This window comes from Bos mutus, chromosome 20, assembly GCF_027580195.1.
Source record: "Bos mutus isolate GX-2022 chromosome 20, NWIPB_WYAK_1.1, whole genome shotgun sequence".
NCBI classification, from domain to species: domain Eukaryota; kingdom Metazoa; phylum Chordata; class Mammalia; order Artiodactyla; family Bovidae; genus Bos; species Bos mutus.
The window spans coordinates 38,990,850-39,012,124 of record NC_091636.1 but is presented as its reverse complement, the minus strand read 5'-3'; the positions used below and the strand labels follow the sequence as shown (position 1 = coordinate 39,012,124).

The 21,275-nt window shown below is 44.4% G+C and overlaps 1 protein-coding gene across 1 annotated transcript in view; it reads right to left on the bottom strand.

The window, feature by feature from the left end:
* Positions 1-500: 500 nt before the first annotated feature.
* AGXT2 (alanine--glyoxylate aminotransferase 2) overlaps positions 501-21,275 on the bottom strand; it is a 42,277-nt gene continuing 21,502 nt past the window's right edge. The window contains exons 8-14 of the mRNA XM_005907373.3: positions 19,960-20,060; positions 19,304-19,396; positions 16,239-16,371; positions 14,699-14,790; positions 12,770-12,919; positions 6,500-6,598; positions 501-608 (exon numbers count right to left, since the gene is read on the bottom strand). Coding sequence (XP_005907435.1) covers positions 501-608; positions 6,500-6,598; positions 12,770-12,919; positions 14,699-14,790; positions 16,239-16,371; positions 19,304-19,396; positions 19,960-20,060 — 776 coding nt within the window. The remainder of the gene's footprint in view (positions 609-6,499; positions 6,599-12,769; positions 12,920-14,698; positions 14,791-16,238; positions 16,372-19,303; positions 19,397-19,959; positions 20,061-21,275) is intronic.

The following is a 21,275-nucleotide window of genomic DNA, read 5'->3' as shown; positions in this document are numbered from 1 at the left end:
CTGTTGACATCACTAAGAGCTCAGCTTCTCTCTACCTTCCAACCTCAGCAAATAAGCTTTGTCGTCAAGACTGCAAAGTGGTTGTTGTGGTTGGAGCCATCCTACCCTGACATCTGATGCTTTGGTGCAAGAAGAAGACATCTCTTCTGAAGATGAAGAGCAGAGGATGAAGAAACATTTCCCTGAAGGCACCTCCACTGGAAGATTTTCCTGGAGGAATCATATCACATATCAGTAGAAACATTCACCACAGAGGGGAGTCAAGTTACCATAATTAACCCAGATTAATTAGGGTTTATTCTCTGAGCTAGGGAGTCAGATCCTTTCCTGAAGGATGGCTTTCTCAAGGTAATAGGGGATAATAGGGACTCTGCTAACAAACATGGCTGGTAAGCAGTCAACCATACAACCAAGACCAGTGGTTTTGGGATTTCTCAGATTAGCTCTTGAACATAAGTGGGGAGTTCTTGAGGCTTGTGGTGTTTTTATTCTTGAAAATTTTATTTAGCTCTTCTCTCCATGTGTTGAATTAAGGCAGAGCGAAACACTTCCACTGCAAAATCAACTTCTGGTTTAGTGATGCACATTGAGGGCGCAATGCGGAAAGTCTGAGGAGACAAAGGAAAAATAGAGGAAAGGGTCACCACAGAATGAACTATGATTTCAGGGAAATGCGCTAGACTGGGAATCCAACATCTTGCTTTCATAACATTCCTTAAATTTCCCTCGAGGGTTGGTCTCCTCCTGACCCAGTGCTGTATCCAGGCCATTCATCCTCTAGTCTCAACAATTCTCGTACCATCTTCTCTGCCTCTTTTCATTTTTGTCATCTGCTGGCCTCCTGGTCCTTGCACCACCTCCACTGAGGTCTTAGGCCTCTATTCACCCTCCAATTCTGCCACTGCTGAGGTTGACTTCTGTGTCCCTGTGTAAAACCCAGCAAACTAGCATCTCCATTTCTTTTTTTTTAATTTCACTTATTTGGCTGTGCTGGGTCTTAGTTGCAGCATGTAGGATCTAGTTCCTTGACCAGGAATTGAACCTGAGCCCCCTGCATTAGAAGCATGGAGTCTTAACCACTGGACCACCAGGGAAGTCCCATTTTTCAGTTTCTTGATCGCCACATCTTCCAGAAACTTCATCTATGATCCTCCTCCGCATTCCTGCACATCCCAGGCCAGCCCCACAAGCCTCATCTTCACTAGGAATTCTTCAATTTCTGATCCCCACTGCCTCTGCCTTTCTCATGGAAACTTCAGCAGTCTCCTCATGCCTCCATGCTCTGTGGATCTGTCACTCCGCCTAGATCTCCGCCTCCCCTTCCGACCCAGCTCGGAGCACAGGGTTGGGGATATGAACCACTCTCTCACCTGCCCCTTTCTGCCCTCCTGCTGCTGTACCCACACAGTGAAGTCCCAGCCCTGGTCAGAGCTAGCACAGAACTGTGCTCCAACAGACAGCTGAGAAGCGGTAAAGAAACTCAAGCCGCTGGTGCACAGACACACCAAGTAAAGCAGAGTCCTGCTTCTGCTGGAGCCCTAAACGTTCAGGTCCTCTGTCATCCCTGGCTCAACTCCCGCACCCCTCACTCTGTTTCACAACACTCTTGCCTCATGCTTCTCAGAGACTGTCACGCAAGAGCGCTCTGTAAATTTGCTCGCTCCCACGTGCATTCTTATATTCTTGCCTGAAGGTTCAGAGAATGAGCTGTCTCTAGTATTCGACTCCAAATTTTCCACCTGTGCCTTTGGCCCACGAAACGACATTCACCTCCCCTCCAGGAAACATCTCTGCATTCACTTGCATCTTCACCTCCTCCTCAACTTCCCCTCAGCCTATAAATAAGCACACTTAAAGCTCTTGTAAATCGAATCCAAGCCACACATGCATGCATGCACGCCAGGTCTCTTCAGTCATGTCTGGCTCTTTGTGACCCTATGGACTGTAGCCTGCCAGGTTCCCCTATCCATGGGATTCTCCAGGTAAGAGCTGTTGTTGTTCAGTCGCCAAGTTGTGTCCGACTGTTTGCAACCCCATGGACTGCAGCTCGCCAGGCCTCCATGTCCCTTACCATCTCCCAGAGTCTGCCCAAATTCATGTTCATTGCATCAGTGATGCCGTCCAGCCATCTCATCCTCTGATGCCCTTCTCCTTCCCAACAATAGGGATTTTTCCAATGAGTCATCTGTTCAAATCAGATGACCAAAATACTGGAGCTTCAGCTTCAGCATCAGTCCTTCCAGTGAATATTTAGGGTTGATCTCCCTTAAGAGTGACTAGTTTGATCTCTTTGTTGTCAAGGGACTTTCAGGAGTCTTCTCCAGCACCACAGTTTGAAGGCATCAATTCTTTGGCATTCTGCCTATGGTCCAGCTTTCACAACGGTATGTGACCACTGGAAAGACCATAGCCTTGACTATATGGACCTTTGTTGACAGAGTGATGTCTCTCAACACACTAGGGTTTGTCATCACTTTCCTGCCAAGGACCAATCGTCTTCTGATTTCATGGCTGCAGTCACTGTTCTCTGTGATTTTCGAGTCAAAAAAGAGGAAATGTGTCACTACTTCCACCTTTTCCCCTTATATTTGCCATGCAGTAATGAGGCCAAATGCCACTATCTACGTTTTTAAAAAATATTTAGTCTAAAGCTGGCTCTTTCACGCTCCTCCGTCACCCTCATCAAGATGTTCTTTAGTTCCTCTTTGCTTTCTAACATTAGAGTGGTATTGTCTGCATATCTGAGGTTGTTGATATTTCTCCCACCTATTCTGATTTCCAGCTTGTAACTCATCCAGCCCAGCATTTCTCATGGTATACTCAGCGTATAGATGAAATAAACAGGGTGACAGCAGACAGCTGTGTTGTACTCCTTTCTCAATCTTGAAACATGCAGTCATTCCATACAGGATTCTAACTGTTGCTTCTTGACCCGCATACAGGAGATGGGTACATATTCCCATCCTCTAAGAGCTTTCCACAGTTTGTCACAATCCGCACCGTCAAAGGCTTTAGCGTAGTCAATGAAACATAGATATTTTTCTGAAATTCCCTTGCTTTCTCTATAATACAGTGAATGTTGACAATTTGATCTCTAGTTCCTCTTCATTTTCTAAACCCAGCTTGGACATCTGGAAGTTCTTGGTTCACTTAACACTGAACCTTCGCTCTTCCCCAGTAGCATATTGGACAACGTCAGACCTGGGGGACTTATCTTTTGGTGTCACATCTTTGTGGCCTTTTATATAAGTTCATAAGGTCCTCACAGCAAGTACACTGGGGTGATTTGCCATTCTCTCCTCCAGTGGATCACATTTTGTCAGAACTCTCTGCTACGACCTGTCTGTCTTGAGTGGCCCTGAATGGCGTGCATTGAGTTCACAAGCCCTTTGCCATGACAAGGCAGTGACCCATGAAGGGGCCAGGCAAGAGTACTGGATACAAATAAAAACGTGTTGACCTTCCTGGTCCCTTCTAGCTACCATACAAACATTATCCTTCCTTTTATTATACTTAATAAATAAAAAGTCTGGTTGATGCTATTGGCCATTATCTTTTACTCTGCCTTCCCTCTATTCACATCTCAACCCAGTGCAGTCTGGTTTCTGTCCCACCAGCCTTCTGACTCCACTTTGACTAAAGCTACTAGTCACTTGCTGAGTGCAGAATCCAATGAGCACATCCCAGCCCTTATCCTTTCTGGTCTTCTCATCCGCATTAGCATTCCAATCCCTCCCGCTTCCCGAACCTCTCCACTCTTGCTTCCATGGCCTCCCACTCTCCTCACAGCTCTGCCTGTTGTTGTTGTTTTTTACATATTTATTTCTTTGGTTGTGCCAGGTCTTAGTTGTGGCATGTAGTTCCCTGACCAAGGATCGAACGCGGGCCCCCTGCACTGAGAGCGAGGAGTCTTAGCACTGGCCCATCAGGGAGGTCCCTCTCTGCCAGTGTTTTGTCTCCATCTGGGTACCTCTTATTCCACCTGCCCTTTAAATGCTGATATGACCCATGTGTCTCTCCTCACCTCTCTGCATTTCACATCCAGACTCCCTTCCCAGGAGATCTCCTCCACTCCCCACTTCTACGTTGATGACCTCCAAATTGTGATCCTCACCTTATTTTTTTCCTCTGATCTACAGACTTGTCTAAGAAGGAAAGGGAACAAGTCTGAAGCTGCACTTATCCTCACACTCCCTAAAGCAAGTTAGACCCGAGGGAGTCATCCCTGACGTTCCCCTTCCTTCATACCCAAGCCCTGTGCATTTCCCTGCCCGACTGCTCTCTGTTTCTCCTCTATCGCTACTGCTGCTGTTCCAGATCAAACAAAATCATCAGCCTCCACCTGCACTCCCTGTCTCCAGTCACATCCCCTCAGCTTTGCCTTCCTCAGAGGACAGATTCAGAAATCAGGCTGCCTGAGTCTGGATCCTGTGTGACTTGGGCACCTTCCTAGCTGTGCGACTTGGGCAACTTACTTAACCTCTCTGTGCCTGCTTTTCTTCATCTGTAAAATAAGGATAATAATGCTTATTTCATAGGTGTGTTGAGAGGATTAAATGAATCAATGTATGCAAAGAGTTTTCGAACAGGGTCTGAAAAGTAGTAAGACTTCTCATCTTTACTACTCACAGCCTCCCATCTCCTGCTCCAGTCCCATGGTATGTGTGTGTTTGTGTGAGTGTGTTTGTGTGTGTAGCTCTTCAAACACTGCCATGTTTCTATGTGTGCTTTGAGAGTTTATCACTGTTTAAGGCTCAGCCTAGCCAGAAAAGCTGACCCAGGAGTCCCTTCTCTTTCCTCCTATACTATCCCTTTTTATGGTTATCCGCCAGCTTCCTATATTGTATTATAATTTCCTGTTTATGCCTTTCTCCTCTGCCAACTCCATGGAGGGAAGGATAAATCTTATTTATCATTGTAGCTTTTGTATCCAGCCTACCAGTGGCTCCTTAGCACTTACGTGTGTGCCAGGTAACTAAGGAATAACGAAGCAAGTAAACAATGAATTGTTTCCTATCTTATTTCATAAGTAGCCCATCTTGGGATTTTGAATCATTAATTTTCTCTGATTCATATGGAAAAATATCTAGGACCAGGACTAGACAAAACAGCATTTCCAGGCAAAAGTGCTCCTCTGGTTTTGTTTGCTATGGTTTGGTTTGGGCTGGGAGAGCTTTCAGTCTCTTTGTTTACAAGCTGATGGGAAGCTAAGGAAAAGCTGCAGAAACAAGAGGACCCAGACCTGTTTCCTTAAGTGGAGGGGGTGCGGAGGGTCCAGAGCACAGGTGGCAGATCCAGATCTGAACAGGAGGGATGACTCGTTCTCCCTAACCTTTAGGAGAGGTGGGAAATGGCTCTGACAGAGAAGCGTCTGCAGGGACCTTGCCTAATAGCTTCCATTTTCTCTAAGAAGCATCGGTCAAGAGTGCTTGCTGAAATAAGGATGACCCATGTTTGAAATGGGAAAGAAAGAGGCCAAAGGCCAAGGACAACTTAGGGGAGGAACAGGCGTGACCCTAAATCTTTAATCTCTGTCCTGGAACATATTCCTGGAGAGGGTCCTGGGATGTGAGAGATGGAGTGGGCAGCTCACTGTACAGCAGTAGCAGCCCCTGCCCACGGCAGGGCCACTCCAGGGTCCGGACTGCAGGGTTGTGCTTGGCTTTTCCAGGAGTTTGGGGCAGGGAGAGCTTGGTCTCTGCCTTTCCCAGCCTGAAGGAAAAGGGCCCTGGGAGTGGCTGCTTTTGAGTTCTTCATCAGGGACCCAGCCAGGGTGGTCCCCCGCCTCCTCCACAGGGTCACCTGGGCCTGCCAGCACTGTGACATTGCTCCTGGCCACAGCGGCCACTAAAGCTTGGTAGACTGGGATTCACAGGGTTAGAGTCTAGCACTGAGTTCAAAATAGCTAGGATTGCTTTTACAGGGGTCAGAACTAATTCATACATGAGACAAGCTATTTATGCATGACCGTTATGACACTGTTATAACCCGTCCTGTAAGTCCTCTGGTTTGTCAGTACAGTCCGTTTCTGCCACCTTAGACTGTCCCCTGTGTCCATTCCCCGCAGAACAGTGGGAACCAAACCATTTGGCATGGCGCCCTCTAGTGGCCTAAAGGTATAACTGTCCCTTTCTTTTGTAAACATCTGAGCTGTAAAGGCTGGGCTTCCCTGGTGGCTCAGATGGTAAAGAATCTGCCTGCAATGTAGGAGACCTGGGTTCAATCCCTGGCTTGGGAAGATTCCCTGGAGGAGAGCATGGCAATCCACTCCAGAGTTTTTGCCTGGAGAATTCCATGGACAGAGGAGTCTGGTGGTCTACAGTCCATGGGGTCACAAAGAGTCAGACTCGACTGAGTGACTAAACACAGCACCCAGCAGTGAGGCCTAGACGAAGTGGAACTGGGTTCCCCTCTCACAGGCGTGAAGGTAAGGGACCAGCGTCGGGACATTAGGAGATGCCTACCTAAACTGATAGGTAAAGACCAGCCTTTTTCTTACCTGAGAGAAAAGGCCGCCTCTGCCAATCAGAAGCCCCATGCATTTGCAGTCGTGGTGGATTTGATTTACTTCTTCACGGGGAAGAGGCTGGCGGCTCTCCTGTAAATACATTAAAAAAATATTCTATGTTTGACATTTGAACAATTAAAGACATTATTTCTAAGAGAAATTAAATCCCACTGCTGGGCATACACACTGAGGAAACCAGAATTGAAAGAGACACATGTACCCCAATGTTCATCGCAGCACTGTTTATAATAGCCAGGACATGGAAGCAACCTAGATGTCCATCAGCAGATGAATGGATAAGAAAGCTGTGGTACATATACACAATGGAGTATTACTCAGCCATTAAAAAGAATACATTTGAATCAGTTCTAATGAAGTGGATGAAACTGGAGCCTATTATACAGAGTGAAGTAAGCCAGAAAGAAAAACACCAATACAGTATACTAACACATATATATGGAATTTAGAAAGATGGTAACAATAACCCTGTATATGAGACAGCAAAACAGACACTGATGTATAGAACAGTCTTTTGGACTCTGTGGGAGAGGGAGAGGGTGGGATGATTTGGGAGAATGGCATTGTAACGTGTATAATATCATATATGAAACGAGTCGCCAGTCCAGGTTCGATGCACGATACTGGATGCTTGGGGCTGGTGCACTGGGACGACCCAGAGGGATGGTATGGAGAGGGAAGAGAGTTCAGGATGGGGAACATGTGTATACCTGTGGTGGATTCATGTTGATATATGGCAAAGCCAATACAATATTGTAAAGTTAAAAAAAAATAAATAAAAGCAACTGAAGCAATCAATGCTCTACCCTCCCTCTCAATCTCTCTCCCCCTGTAATTGAATAAAGCTGTTAATTTCTGGATAGGATTTATTTTGGGGGGTGGCATTATTAAAAATATCTGTTTTTTTATCCCAATTCATTCCAGATTCCCAAAGACAAGATGAAGTTGAATGCAGATCGCCAGTGAATCTTGGCGCTGCAGGTGGTTACCCCAGGAGGTTGATTCTGTAATAGCCATATTTGGAGCCTGCTTTATTTGTGTGGAAATTGTCCTCAACTCTTCACTTGGTTTTGTCCCTGTAAAAAGTTCATTTCAGAGTCCAGGAAATGGCTCAGAAGTTGCACAAGGGCACAAACAGCCCAAGCTCTCCCTGAGCCACAGCACAGCCAGGGCAGCTACAGTGGGGCCCTATGTCCTCGTCGTCCTTCCTTGTGGAATTTGCACTTTTTCACCCAAGACTTACTACTCCATGTTCAGGAGAGGTAAGCTCTCTGGAAACCCAGCGGTTGTTTCAGGTCACATGGCATCTGAAGGTGGTGACTACTTGTGGGCCCAGGCTTGCCAGCACCCGTCTGATGACATTGGACTGGGGATACCAGTGCTCCCTCTATAGTCAAGTCTGACCCTGAATCTGCATCATCTGGAAGCCATTTTGAACTACAGACATTTAGACCTCAGGTCAGGCCTATTGATTACTTGGGGTAGGGCTTTATTTAGTCGTTAAGTCATGTCCCGCTCTTTTGCCACCCCAGGGACAGTAGCGCGCCTGGCCGTCCTGTCCATGAGATTTCCCAGGCAAGAATAATGGAATGGGTGGCCATACCCTTCTCCAGGGGATCTTCCCAACCCAGGGATCAAATCTACACCTCTTAATGTCTTCTGCACTGGGAGGCGGGTTCTTTACCACTAGCACCTTACCATGATCCCACCTTAACATTATGTGCTGTGTGCTAAGTCGCTCAGTCACGTCCAACTCTTGTGACCCCAGGGACTGTAGCCCACCAGGCTCCTTAGCCCACCAGGCTCCTCTGTCCGTGGGGATTCTCCAGGCAAGAATACTGGAGTGGGTTGGTATTTCCTTCTCCAGGGGGTCTTCCTGACTCAGGGATTGAACCTGCACTGGCGGGTGGATTGTTTGCCACTGAGCCACCTGGGAAGCCTGTAGAGCAGGGCTTCGGCATCTGTGTTTGTAAATGCTCTTCAGATGCTGGGCTGTGATCCCTCAGTTGTGAGCGCTGAGCCCTGTCACTGCCACTGGCCTCTCTTCTGTGGCACAGCCCTGAGAGCATCAGCACTGGGTCTGGCTCTCTAGCTTCAAAGGCATGATCCTGGCTCATGGGCCAGCCTCTGCGATCCCTGTGAGGTGGAGGAGGGCTCCTCCCATGCTCCCAGCTTCATTTTTCTGCTCTGCGCTTTCCATCTGCCTTCCCATAGGCTTGGGTATCCATTCCCTTGCCCCATCCACCCTGAATCCTTTCCTGGTTAGGTGTCAGTGGCTGAGCACAGACTCAGACTGTACCTTCCAGAGAGGTCTATATTCTCAGTCTGTTGTGAAGCTTTAAGACTAGGAAAATATTATTCAAATGTTCAGACAAGAAGAGGACCCATGATGGGATAAAAGACTAGGATCACCTCACTGATCCAAAATGTTGTCCTGCTTGTCCCTGAGGCTCTCATGAGGGAAGACTAAAACACGGCAATATAATTTAGGGCTAAACGGTGAAAGGGCTTCCTGGGTAGCTCAGCTGGTAAAGAATCCACTTGCAATGTGAGAGACCTGGGTTCAATCCCTGGCTTGGGAAGATCCCCTGAGGAGGGTGTGGCAACCCACTCCAGTATTCTTGCCTGGAGAATCCAGAGGAGCCTGGTGGGCTACAGTCCATGGGATCACCAAGAGTCACACACGACTGAGCACCTAAGCACAGAACAGCACAAACTGTAGAAACTAGAAAGAAGTCGAGTATGGTTTAGGGGATGAGAGTTCAGAGGTCAGGAAGGGTTCCTGAGGGGCAGCTGGGTTGCTGGGGTCTGGGTGGCCATCAGGGGCCTGGGGAGGGAATTTAGTCTCACCCTGGTCTGAGCCAGCTCCCTCTCTGCTCCTCTGTCCTTTTTTATCACTCCCTAGCCTCAACTGCCAAGACTAACTGACCATCTTGTAGGCATATGCAGAGAAAAGCATGGTTGAAAAAATCTAATAAGGCAAAGCCACAGGACAGCCTGACCCGGCTCCATGCTTGAACCTAAGTTCCACCAGCCCCGTAATCAAATAGGCATGTTAGTAGCTAGCCTCTTCTTGACGGTATAGTAGCTTCCTGTTTATTTTGTTTTTGTTTTTCAACTTGTTTTGAGAGGGTAGGTTTTCATTTAAACAATATAAAAGTATTCACGGTTATTGGGAAAAACTCCTTAAAGCAGTATGGACATGCATTTAGTAAAAATTGGAAGTTTCTCTTCCTAAAATCCTACTCCTAGGGACACTGCCTGTTAGTAATTTGGTGTGAACGAGACAAATTTTTTATGCATACAGATGCATTTAAATGCACATTTTAAAAATAATTCATCCTTTATAATGTTTTGCATTTGCTTTGAACAGTTTACAATGTATCCTGAACATCTTTCCATGTCAGTGTATCTGGACCTAGTCTTATTCTATTTTTTTAAAATAATTAATTTATTTTAATTGCAGACAAATTGCTTTACAATATTGTAGTGGTTTTTGCCATACATTGACATGAATCAGCCATGGGTGTACACATGTTCCCCACCCTGAGACCCCTCCCACCTCCCTCCCCATGCCATCCCTCAGGGTCATCCCAGTGCACCAGCCCTGAGCACCCTGTCTCATGCATCAAACCTGGACTGGTGATCTGTTTCACATATGGTAATATACATGTTTCAGTGTTATTATCTCAAATCATCCCACCCTCATGGACCTAGTCTTTTTAAAGACTGCCTAGTATTTTGTCACTTGTTGGTACAGCAATTTGTTTCATCTCCTATTTTTGGACATATATGTGATTTTCTATTTTTGTTTATGATTATAAAAAATATTGCAAACATCCTCACTTATTTATATCTACACACATCTGTGAATATTTCTCTAGGACACATCTCTATAAGTGGAATGGCTAGGTCAAAATGTATACATTTAATCTTTTAATAGACACAGATGAATTTCTGTCCAAAGGGCTGTATCCAGTTCACATCCTTACCAATAGCACATGGGAGTTTTAAATCTGGGTTATATTGTTCAGCATCAATACATCATATACATCAATACAGCATCAAAGCCAAGTTCTGTACTGTTTCAATTACATGAAAGTGGTCTGAAGTATTGCAGGGGCCTGAAATCAATCAATTAACACTGGTACAGTGCTCACCATCTGTGTATTTCCTGGCCCCAAAGGCATATAATTTACATAGGAAAAAAAGATGTTGATACTTGAAAATCGAGTCAACAAGTACATGATTTGAAAGATCATTTCAAAGGAGCTCTTTAGACAGGGAGTAGGAGAGGGATTCTCTGAAGGCTGGAGTCCCTTTAGACAGGAGAAGCAAAGGCAAGCTTAAAGAGGAGGTGTGGGGAAGAGTCAGATCTTGAACAAGGCTAGGATTTTCAAAGCTAGAGACAGAGAAGAGAGTATCATATTCCATGACTGGGGAAAAGTTTGAGCAGTATTTGAATGTACTGTCATTGAGGGGACAATGGATAGAATTAGCGATAGAGAAGTTCCTTCAGACCCCATGCTTACAACTACTGAAGGGCAGAGAGAAGAGGAAAAGAGCTCATTCTATATATACTATTTTATAGCCTATCTTATTTTTTCCATAATACAGTCTGCACATCTTCCCATGTCACACATATTTCTGTGCCACATAGGATGGATGTACCATCACTTAGCTTGTTTGGTATCAGTGGCCGTTTGGGAGAATTCTGATGTTTTACCAGGACAACCCAAGACCTGATGAGTGTCTCTGTCCACATGTCTTGAAGCACACAGTCATTGGGTTTGGACTAGCGGGGAAGGGAGGAGTGCCTCCTCTCTCATGGGGCTTTCCTCGGGGGATTCTGGGCTTTGAGGAGCCTAGACATCCTTGAGGGAGCTCCTGGGTTGGGAGAGGACTCATCTGAACTTTAGAACAGCCTTTTGGACAGGGCCCCAAGCTGAAGATGTGGATGTCACAGCTTGTGAGCCAGAGGGCCTGATTGATATTGCAGTACTCTTCCTGTTGTCTTCCCGTAGCTTTAAAATCTTAATTAAACATTCCAGCCTTGTACTGTCTCTGCTGTGTGGTGTTAAGGGAAAAGTCTTATATCCATGGTCTGGGCTGAATATTGAAAGAATTGAGCATCAGACCTTCTAAATTAGGATGGCATGGTGACAGCAGATAGCAAGACATCTCCCATGGATAAGAATTAGGGGGAAGGCATTGATCTGACTATTCCTTCCCGTGCCAGAATTCTCCTGCTGTCGCTCTCCTCTGAGGATGTAGATTTCACTTTTATGGAGGATTGGGATGATTTCCTACTGACATGGACCCTAGGGGCAGCAGGAGGAACTGTGGGAAAGATTTGAAAAACATGGTGAAGAAAGAATCAATAAGACTTCACATTAGAAATAAGGAGAGAGAAGGAGCCACAGATTATTTGGTGGTTTTGAAGCTGGGGAATTGGGAGAAGAATGGAGATACAGAACAGAAACAGTGACCTTGGGAAGAATCACTGGCTTAAGAGAAAATACTAGATTCAGTTGTCATATTGAGTTTGAGGTCACAGTGGGGCATGTCATCAGAAAGTCGCATTCCACCTGGTTACCTGAGAGATTAAAGTCCATTCACAAATAAATACAAAACCCTATAAATCTTTAACATCCTCACCCAAACCATCACCACAGCCTTCTCCTGGCCCTTTTCCCTGCTACTAGCTCTCTGGGCTGCCTGTCCCTCCCCAAATAATTCTCCCCTTCTTTGTATTTCCAATGTAAAATATTCAGTCATTGCCGATGCTCTTTGCCTACTCTGGCAAGAATACCATCAGCTCCCTCTTCCACATTCTCCTCCTCACTCCTCTAGAACTCTCCATGTTTATACTCAATGCTCTCTGTCACCATCAGTTGCTTCAGTGTGTCTGACTCTTTGCAACCCCATAGGCTGTAGTCAGCCAGGATCCTCTGTTCATGGGATTCTCCAAGCAAGAATACTGGAGCGGGTTGCCATGCTCTCCTCCAGGGGATCTTTCCAACTCAGGGATCAAACCCATGTCTCCTGCATTGGCAGGTGGATTCTTTACCACTGAGCTGCTGGGGAAGCCCCAACTCTCTCTACTCATTTCTAATGAGCTTCACTGAGTCTTGTAGTCCTTGCCGGCTCTATCTCTGAATGAATGAGCTTGTAGCCGAGGCTTCCTGCCTTAACTCTTGCTGCCCCAAGAAGCCACAGAGAGACCAGTAGATCACCACCTACCTTATCCTTCACCATTTCTATTCCTATCATGAGACCTTTGCCTCGGACATCTCCTACAATTTCAAATTCATCCCGCAGCTTAGCCAACTTCAGCAACATATAGGTGCCAACTTCTTGGCTATTTTCTTGTAGATTTTCTTCTTTAATCACCTGTTGAGAGAAAGCCCCAAATGACTTTCTATTTAAACAGTTTTAAAAGGGACTGAGAAATAAATGTATGTGACCTGTTTACAGAACTTGACCAGACAAATGGAACCCAAAGTCATGTGACCATACCTTGTCTCATAGAAAGATCTGCTGTAGGGAGAAAAAAAGGCTTGGTACAGGGAACACTTCCCTTATACCTTTCTCATCTTCAGGAGTGGGTAAACATTTAGGGAAAAATAAGAGACTCTGTGTGGGCCCAGAGTCAGGGCACCTGAGATATAAAAGGATTTTCACCTACTTCTGCTCACAGCAGAGATCTGTGATTCTTTTCTTTTGTAAACTTTTTATCTTGTACTAGAGCTGACTAACAATGTTGCAATCATTTCAGGAGAACAGCATAGGGACTCAGACATACATATACATGTATCCATTCTCCCCTAAACTCCCCTCCCATCCAGGCTGCCACATAACATTGAGCAGAGTTCCCTGTGCTATATAGTAAGAGACCTGCAATTCTGGACCACATATGAGCAGTACAGTATATTTATAAGCAGCCGATAGTAACTGCATGACTGCAGGCAGAACTTGATGTTTTTAAGACCTCCTTGTTCACCTACATCCTACTTGCCAAATTGTTTGAGGTGACACAGCACTTTTAACACTAGTTCTTTAGAACACTAGTTGGCATTTCTACAGAATGAAATAAATGTCACATCCTACCCACACTTTCTCTTTTTGAGATTTAGTCATATTTGAATATACTTTTTAATTAGAAAGGGCAGCTTTTACTTATTTTTATTGAAAAATACTTAAAAAAAATTTTTTTTGAATAAGTGAAACATGTGCTTTGTTCAAACACCACAAAGTACAGAATCAAAGAGCAGAATGAGCCTCACTGATCCCTGTCCTCCAGCCACTGTTTCCCTCCCCACAAACAACCACTGTTAATAATTTCTTGTGCAGTCTTTCAGAAACTATGTTACACTTATTTAAAGCGCTATTATGCATGTAATACATGCATGCTAAGCCCCTTCAGTCATGTCCGACTCTTTGTGATGCTATGGACTGCAGCTTGTCAGGCTCCTCTGTCCAAGGCATTTTCCAGGCAAGAGTACTGGAGTGGGTTGCCATGCTTCCTCCAGGGGATCTTCCTGACCCAAGGATTGAACCCACATCTTTTATGTCTCCTGCATTAGCAGGGGAGTTCTTTACCACTAGCACCAAGTGCTATTATTCATAGAATTATGCAAACCTTTTCCAACAGATGAGACCACAGGCAAAACTCAATGGGCTCGTGCTGAACCACAGCTGAATCACCTAGTTGGAATTGCATAGAAGTCATTTGCTCTTTTGTCTTTTCATTTATGACAGTACAACAAATGTAAGGAAGCATATACAAGACAGGACCAAAATTCAACTGACATCAAAAATTGCCATTGGTCACCATAAAACATAAAACATATGCCACCATCCATAAAACACCAATCAAACCACAAAAGAGATTTCAGTGCTACCAGCTAGCTAGGGGAATTCTTATGTTTCTCATATGTGTGAGGTTTATTATATGTTATTTCATATCCAATACTTGAAGCACTGATAGTAGATTTCAAAAAAAGGGAGAGGGAGCAGAATAATACCTGGAAATCTAAACTTAGATTCAGGGACTAGGAATTAACTCTCCACTTTAATTATGTCATGTGGTAGAGTCCTGATAATACGTGTGTAGTTTTGAAGTAGTTGTTTGGTGAAATGAGTGGTGTTGACATAGTTGCTGGAATGTACCTCAAGCACAGCTGAACCAACGGCGCAGGCCATGGGGTTCCCTCCAAAGGTATTGAAGTGAAGCATGCGCTTGGTTAAGGACTTGGCAATATCTAGAGGGAGAGAACAAAAGGTGGATAACGAGTAACACATCTGTAATTTCTCATCATGCCACTTGGGTTATATTTACTTTCATGTTGTAGAAAGGTGTTTACAATAGATTTCATGGCCTCCAATTCATGATAGTGATGTTATGGATGGAAGTGTCTCCCCCCTCAGGGATCCCCAACTCATATGCTGAAGCCCTAACCCCCAATGCAACTCCCTAGAGGCAACTAAGGTCATAAGGGTGGAGTCCTAGTCCAATAGGATTGGTGCCCTCATAAGAAGAGGAGACACCAGAGCCCTTTCTCACTGCAGAAAAGGACTCATGAGGACACAGCCAGAGGGTCATCTGCAAGAGAGATCTCACCAGAACTCAACTGGACTCTTACCCTGACCTTGGACTTTAGCCTCTTGAACGGTGGGAAAATAAATGTCTGTTGTTTAAGCCACCCAGCCTGCAATATTTTGTTATGATAGACCAAGCTGATGAATACAATAGATAGGGAAAAATTGCTTATTTACTCCATGAGAAGTTTACTAATAAAATCTTCAATGTGTTGTGTGAATTGAAAAGTACTTTAAAACTTGATTTACGGGAATGTACATGAATCCTCATTAGTTAGCCTTTTTTCTGTATTCCACTCTTGGGACTAAGACAGAAATATTTTTTAAAACTCTCATAGCAAGGATTTCATAACAATCTCCAGATGGTCTGAGGGTGAAAATATATATTCGGTTCATTATAGTTCACCTTCAACACCATCTTCCCTCATTTCATAAAAGCACTGAAATATTACAAGGCACTTAATTATCCTTTGGAGTTTCTCAAGTGTGCTTGCTATTGGTGGGAAAAATAAATGAAATAATCTTAAGATTTTCAATAATAAGTGGTTCGTAAAAGTATTCTCGGTAAAACTTCACTAAAACGGGTAATAAAATTAATTCTAATGTTCATTTTATAGACTGTTCTAGCTAAGTGAGATTGTATTGTATTTAGTTGTTGATGATCAGCAGAGAAAACTATCACTCTGGAGGCTGAGTCTATAGCTCTTTGGGGTGGCAAGACTAAGTTGGAGTGTTCTTCAAGAATATGACTCCTTGGATACTTTAGCTTTAAACTTTATCTGGCTTCAGGTTGGTTAACACGGATCTCTTGTGTTGGCTTTGGTTTTGGTTTTGTTTTTGTTGCCTAGATCTTGTCAATGTAGTAGAACCCTACATCTCAATGTGAGGCTGGGAGAATTGGTCTTCCCTACAGCAAAGAGCAAAAAGGGCTGGTTTTCTTCCATCTTTTCCACAGTCTGGCAGACAGACTGTTTCCCTTTAACATTACTTGGGAAACGCGTGTGTAGTTTCCATGACGGTCCCCAGCCCACACTAGGTACAATACACATGTTTTCTACGACTGGGGATGCAGGGGGCCCAGAAGCAGACACGAACTGCCCGTGGTTCCTACCTGGAGTTGTTACGACTGCTGCCATGGGAAAGCCATTCCCAATCCCTTTAGCCATGGTAACAATATCTGGCAGGACATCGTGTGTTTGGAAGCCCCAGAAGTGAGAGCCCAGCCTTCCAAATCCTGTCTGCACCTGATGGAAACAAATCCAAAATTACCAGGAACTTTCTGAGAAATGCTGGTTTTCCTGACTCTCTGGTCTCTTTCCTTCTCTTCTATCTTCTCCTCCCTGACATCATCATCACCACCATCCTTATACTATGATGGAAAAAGCACCATGCTTGAGTTTTTAGGCACCAAAAGCCATTTGCTAGCGTTGTGTGACTCTAGACATGTTTCTTAACTCCTCTGGACCTATGTTAGTTCTGTTGAGTGGAAACACTTAATAGCAATACATCACAGGGTTGTGGTGAGGGTTATATAAATAATGCATGTGAAAAACTTTGTTGTGATTAGCAATCCTGAATAAGGCCCCTCTGTGGGAAGGCTGCGTCTGCCCCATGCTGGATGAGGCAGTAACTACAGCATGCAGGCTGGCGCTGGGGCGTCTGCCATTCAGCCCAGACAGGCTGATTGGCCTCTTCCCTGTGGTGTCCTTTTCTTCCTGAGAATCAGTCATGAGGAGGACTCAGTGAAGCCGGTTAACTCAGGATGGAACTAAGCTGACCGCAGTTGTTCTGTTCGTGCTGTTTCCTTTTCCCAGAAGATCCTTTCCCTGCTCTGTCTCTCGCTAACGCCTCTTGTTCTTCAAAACATGGTTTCCTCACTATCTGGGCTAGGAAAATTTTCCTACAAGGCACCTAGGCTGCCATCAGAACCTCTCACCTTGGACTGTTATCACCAGAGTACATGTCTAATAGGGTTTCCCAGGTGGCGCTTGTGGTCAAGAACCCGCCTGCCAATGCAGAAGACACAGATGCGGTTTAGATCTCTGGGTTGGGAAGATCCCCTGGAAAAGGAAATGGCAACCCTCTCCAGTATTCTTGCCTAGAGAATCCCATGAACAGAGGAGCCTGGCAGGCAGTCCATAGGGTTGCAAAAAGTCAGACATGACTGAAGTGTTTAGCATGCACACACTCACTTGTCTAATAACAGAGACTGTATCTCATTTTTCTCTTTATCCATAATATCTAGCAGAGTGCCTGATAAAAGTAGACACTAAGTGTTTGTAGAATGAATAAAAATGTGGCAGAAGTGCCTAACTAAATAAAGGCGCACAAATATTCCCATGCAAATTTCTGCCAGAGCCTTTTTTGGTGGTGGGTCCTTGATTCCCTTCTGGTTCTGTCTCTTGGACTGTCTCTCTCTCTCTCTACACATACTGCTCTTCTGGGATAGAAGTGTAGGCACTTGAAGCTGATTCTGAAATGCTCTTGAAAGAATAAGGGTCCTTCTCAGACTTTTTTTAAAAATTTTCTGCTCTCTCCAAGGTGCTGTTGCAAAGCCGGATTTGGGGGTTACAATTAGATAAGAGTGAGCAACACAGGAGAAGAGCTTAGGTATGAGAATCAGACAGACCTGGGCTCGAATCCTGAGTCTCCTAGTTTTGAGTCCCTGAACACAAGCTGATGAATTTGCCCAAAAGAGAATGTAAGAAAGCTCATGGCAAATCCATCCAACTTGCCTGTCTATTTTCATTTTTTATTTCATCTAAGTACCATAAATAAATGGTAAAAAAAAAAAATCAGATTGCTTGGACAATACATGAAATTATGTAGGGCCATAAACCATGTGAGTCATCTAGGAGGTGTCAGTTCCATAGAATCTTTCAGTTGAACAGAGATGACTCATTCTAAGGTTCATAAACTCAAATGTCTTAGGAGGTAAGAAGCATATAGCCATGACAGAAGCAGGCTAGGTCCACCTCTATGAATTGGAATGGGAACTATGTGTGCGAATGCCTTGCCTAAAAGCAGTCAATTTCAAATTTAAATCCAGCTTATGCCAGACCAGGAAAGACTGATGGCCCAATATGGCCCCATGCTAAGGCACTTCAGTTGTGTCTGACTCTTTGCAACCCCATGGCCCCAGGTTCCTCTGTCCATGGAATTCTCCAGGTAAGAATACTGGAGTGGGTTGCCATGCTCTCCTCCAGGGGATCTTCCCAACCCAGGGATTGAACCTGAATCTCTTAATGTCTCCTGCTTTGGCAGGCAGCTTCTTTACCACTAGCAGCACCTTGGGAAACCCTTATTGTAGATTCCAAATTCCTCATTTTATAGAAGGGAAAGCCAAGGTTAGCTGATTAAGAAGGCATGTGAGATCCCGGGGTGCAGCACTGGCTCTGCCCTCAGGAGTTTCTTCTGTTCCCACCTTTCCTGCCACCCTTTGTCTTTCTACACCACAGTTCAATCATTCTTGAAAGGCGGGTTGCCCAGTGGTTAGTGTGGTCTTTGAGTCTGGGTGTGAGTTCTGGCTCTGACCCTACTAACAGCATGAACTTGACAGGCAAATTAACTATCTTGAACTTCAGTTCACTTTTTTCCCCCCAATTCAATTCAGTTTTTTTTTTTTTTTGGCTGTATCACACGACACGTGGAATCTTAGTTCCTTGACCAGGGATCAAAGCCACCGCCCCTGTAATGGAGGTGGGATCCCCAACCTCTCGACTGCCAGGGGAGTCCCTGGAACTACTTTCCAAATATCTGTGATTATGGCCCTCTTCTTAGAGGCTGGACTTTTTTTTTCTAAGTGTGATTTCCAAACAGATTTTTTTATGAATGCTGCTGGACTGTCTAATACTATTTTGGCAAAAGTTAAGATGAAAACTTGGTTGTGAGGTTAAACTAAGTTTAAGCTGAATTCAAATAGGAGTTTTAAAAGTATGTTGAAGAATGGCAACATCCTAGGCCTGTTATCTTATTTGATAGACTTCACTTGGGACGTTGACGTTCTAATCTAGTAACGAACTAGTCAGTCAATGAGACAAAGATTCATTAACTTATACCCTCATCTTGGAATCTGCAAGTAGATGCTTTCTGCCTGGACTGCAGAGCAGGGTTTAGAGATTTCTCCCCGCGCTTTTCCTGTCCTGGCTCCATCACACCTACTCTGTGGCCACTCACTTCATCTGCAATGCACACGCCTCCCCGCTCGTGCACCAGCTCGAAGGCTTCCTTTAGAAACCCCTTCGGGTACTGAACAACGCCATTCACCCCCTGCAAAAGACCAAACCAAGAAGATCTAGAAAACAGCACAGGGCCTTGAAAGTATTAAAAAAAGAAACAACTGAAGACAGACCATGATCAATATTAGCATTAGTGATACTAGCAATTTTTGAAGCCGTTTCTAGAAATGTTTCAACTGTGGGTGAAAAGAAGAGCCATTCCTCTTAATGCCATGCCTTCTGGGAAATGGTTGCAAATGTGGTCTTTCCTGAGAGCAGAGAAAAATAGATTAAGGGGATTTAGTAAGATTACAGAATGGCTCACCCTGACAGTGTGGGTAATAAGCAACTGAAAACTGCTGGGGTTTTCTATTTTTACAGATTTACAAATTCAGTAGTTTCATCTATCTGTCTGTTCAGTCTGGGAGTACAGCAGATGGACTTTTAAAGGTCAGTTGAAAACCAGGGGCCTTCTTTTTTTCAAGGGGACGAGGAGAATGACATAAAGGGACATAACAGTGATCACTTAAATAATTTGGAAGTCACTAGAATGTATGAGTTAAAATTGATAATTTACAACTGAGTTCAGTTAATGTTTAAGGTTAACACACTTACTTGAATTGGCTCTGCAAAAAATCCAGCAATTGATTTGGCCACAGAAGTGCTCAGAGTATCTTTGAATTGTTCAATATACTGGTCTTTAGCTTGACAGCAGTCTGCAATAAACAAACAAACAAAACAAAACACAGTATTTGACGATGTGAGAAAGTCATCCAGAAGAATGGGGGGGAAAACAAGAGAAAAAAAGAAACCAGGATAGTAAATTGACTAGAGTCCCTCAAGATACAGCAAAGCAGGATATGGGGATATAGGTTTCTGAAACGGAAACAGTCAGAACAACTTGTGCTTTGTTCTGAGCAGCAAGACTAGCCTAGCCACAAAGGTGTAAACAAGCCACTTCAGTCATTTCCATCTGGGGAAGAAACACCCCAGAGCGTCACTGAGTCTGGGAGAGATGGCTGTTTCACCTAAGGAAGCCAATTCTATCGACACGATAGATTTAATTCAGATGTAATTGCTATGTGGATTTGATTTATTTGGAAATAACTGTTTACCTTGTATTGCCACTTAATCTGATATACCATTTTAAAGCTACAAAGTATCTCAGTCTTTATGGTTAGTAAGTATGTAAGTAAGTATAAACATACTTACTAACCATATTAGTTAACTAACTCCAATACTTTGGCTGCCTGATGCAAATAGCCAACTCATTGGAAAAGACCCTGATGCTGGGAAAGATTGAAGGCAGGAGGAGAAGGGGATGACGGAGGATGAGATGACTGGATGGCATCACCGACTCGATGGACATGAGTTTGAGCGAACTCTGGGAGATGGTAAAGGACAGGGAAGTCTGGCATGCTGCAGTCCATGGGGTCGTAAAGAGCTGGACACGACTTGGTGACTGAACACCACCACCACCAAATATGTTTATAGAACAATGAGAATTCTAAAGAGGAAAGTACTACAGTCATGTAACTTTCATCCATTGTCTGAGGGGAGCGGAAGCAGTCCCCTCTGGAATAGCAAATGTCCCAGAACTAGTGTGTCCACATATGAGAACCTTCAGAATTTTTATCCACACCTGTAATTTGGTGGGTAGCACCACACAATCTCTGAATCTAAACCCATATCCATGAATAGCAGAAGAAAGGCAGAGGGAGATATGAGTGTGATGGGGGTCTCTGGTGAAAGCCGTCAGGGAGGCAAGACACCATCTACCATCACGATGCTCACTTAGAGGCATGGATGTGGTCCTGTCTCCTGAAAGCTAGAGATAAGGAATAGAAACCTGCAGTTTTCACCATCAACAGTGAAGCATAAATATAGTTTATAGTTCAGCTCTTAAAAAGTGAGAAAAACATGACCTGGCC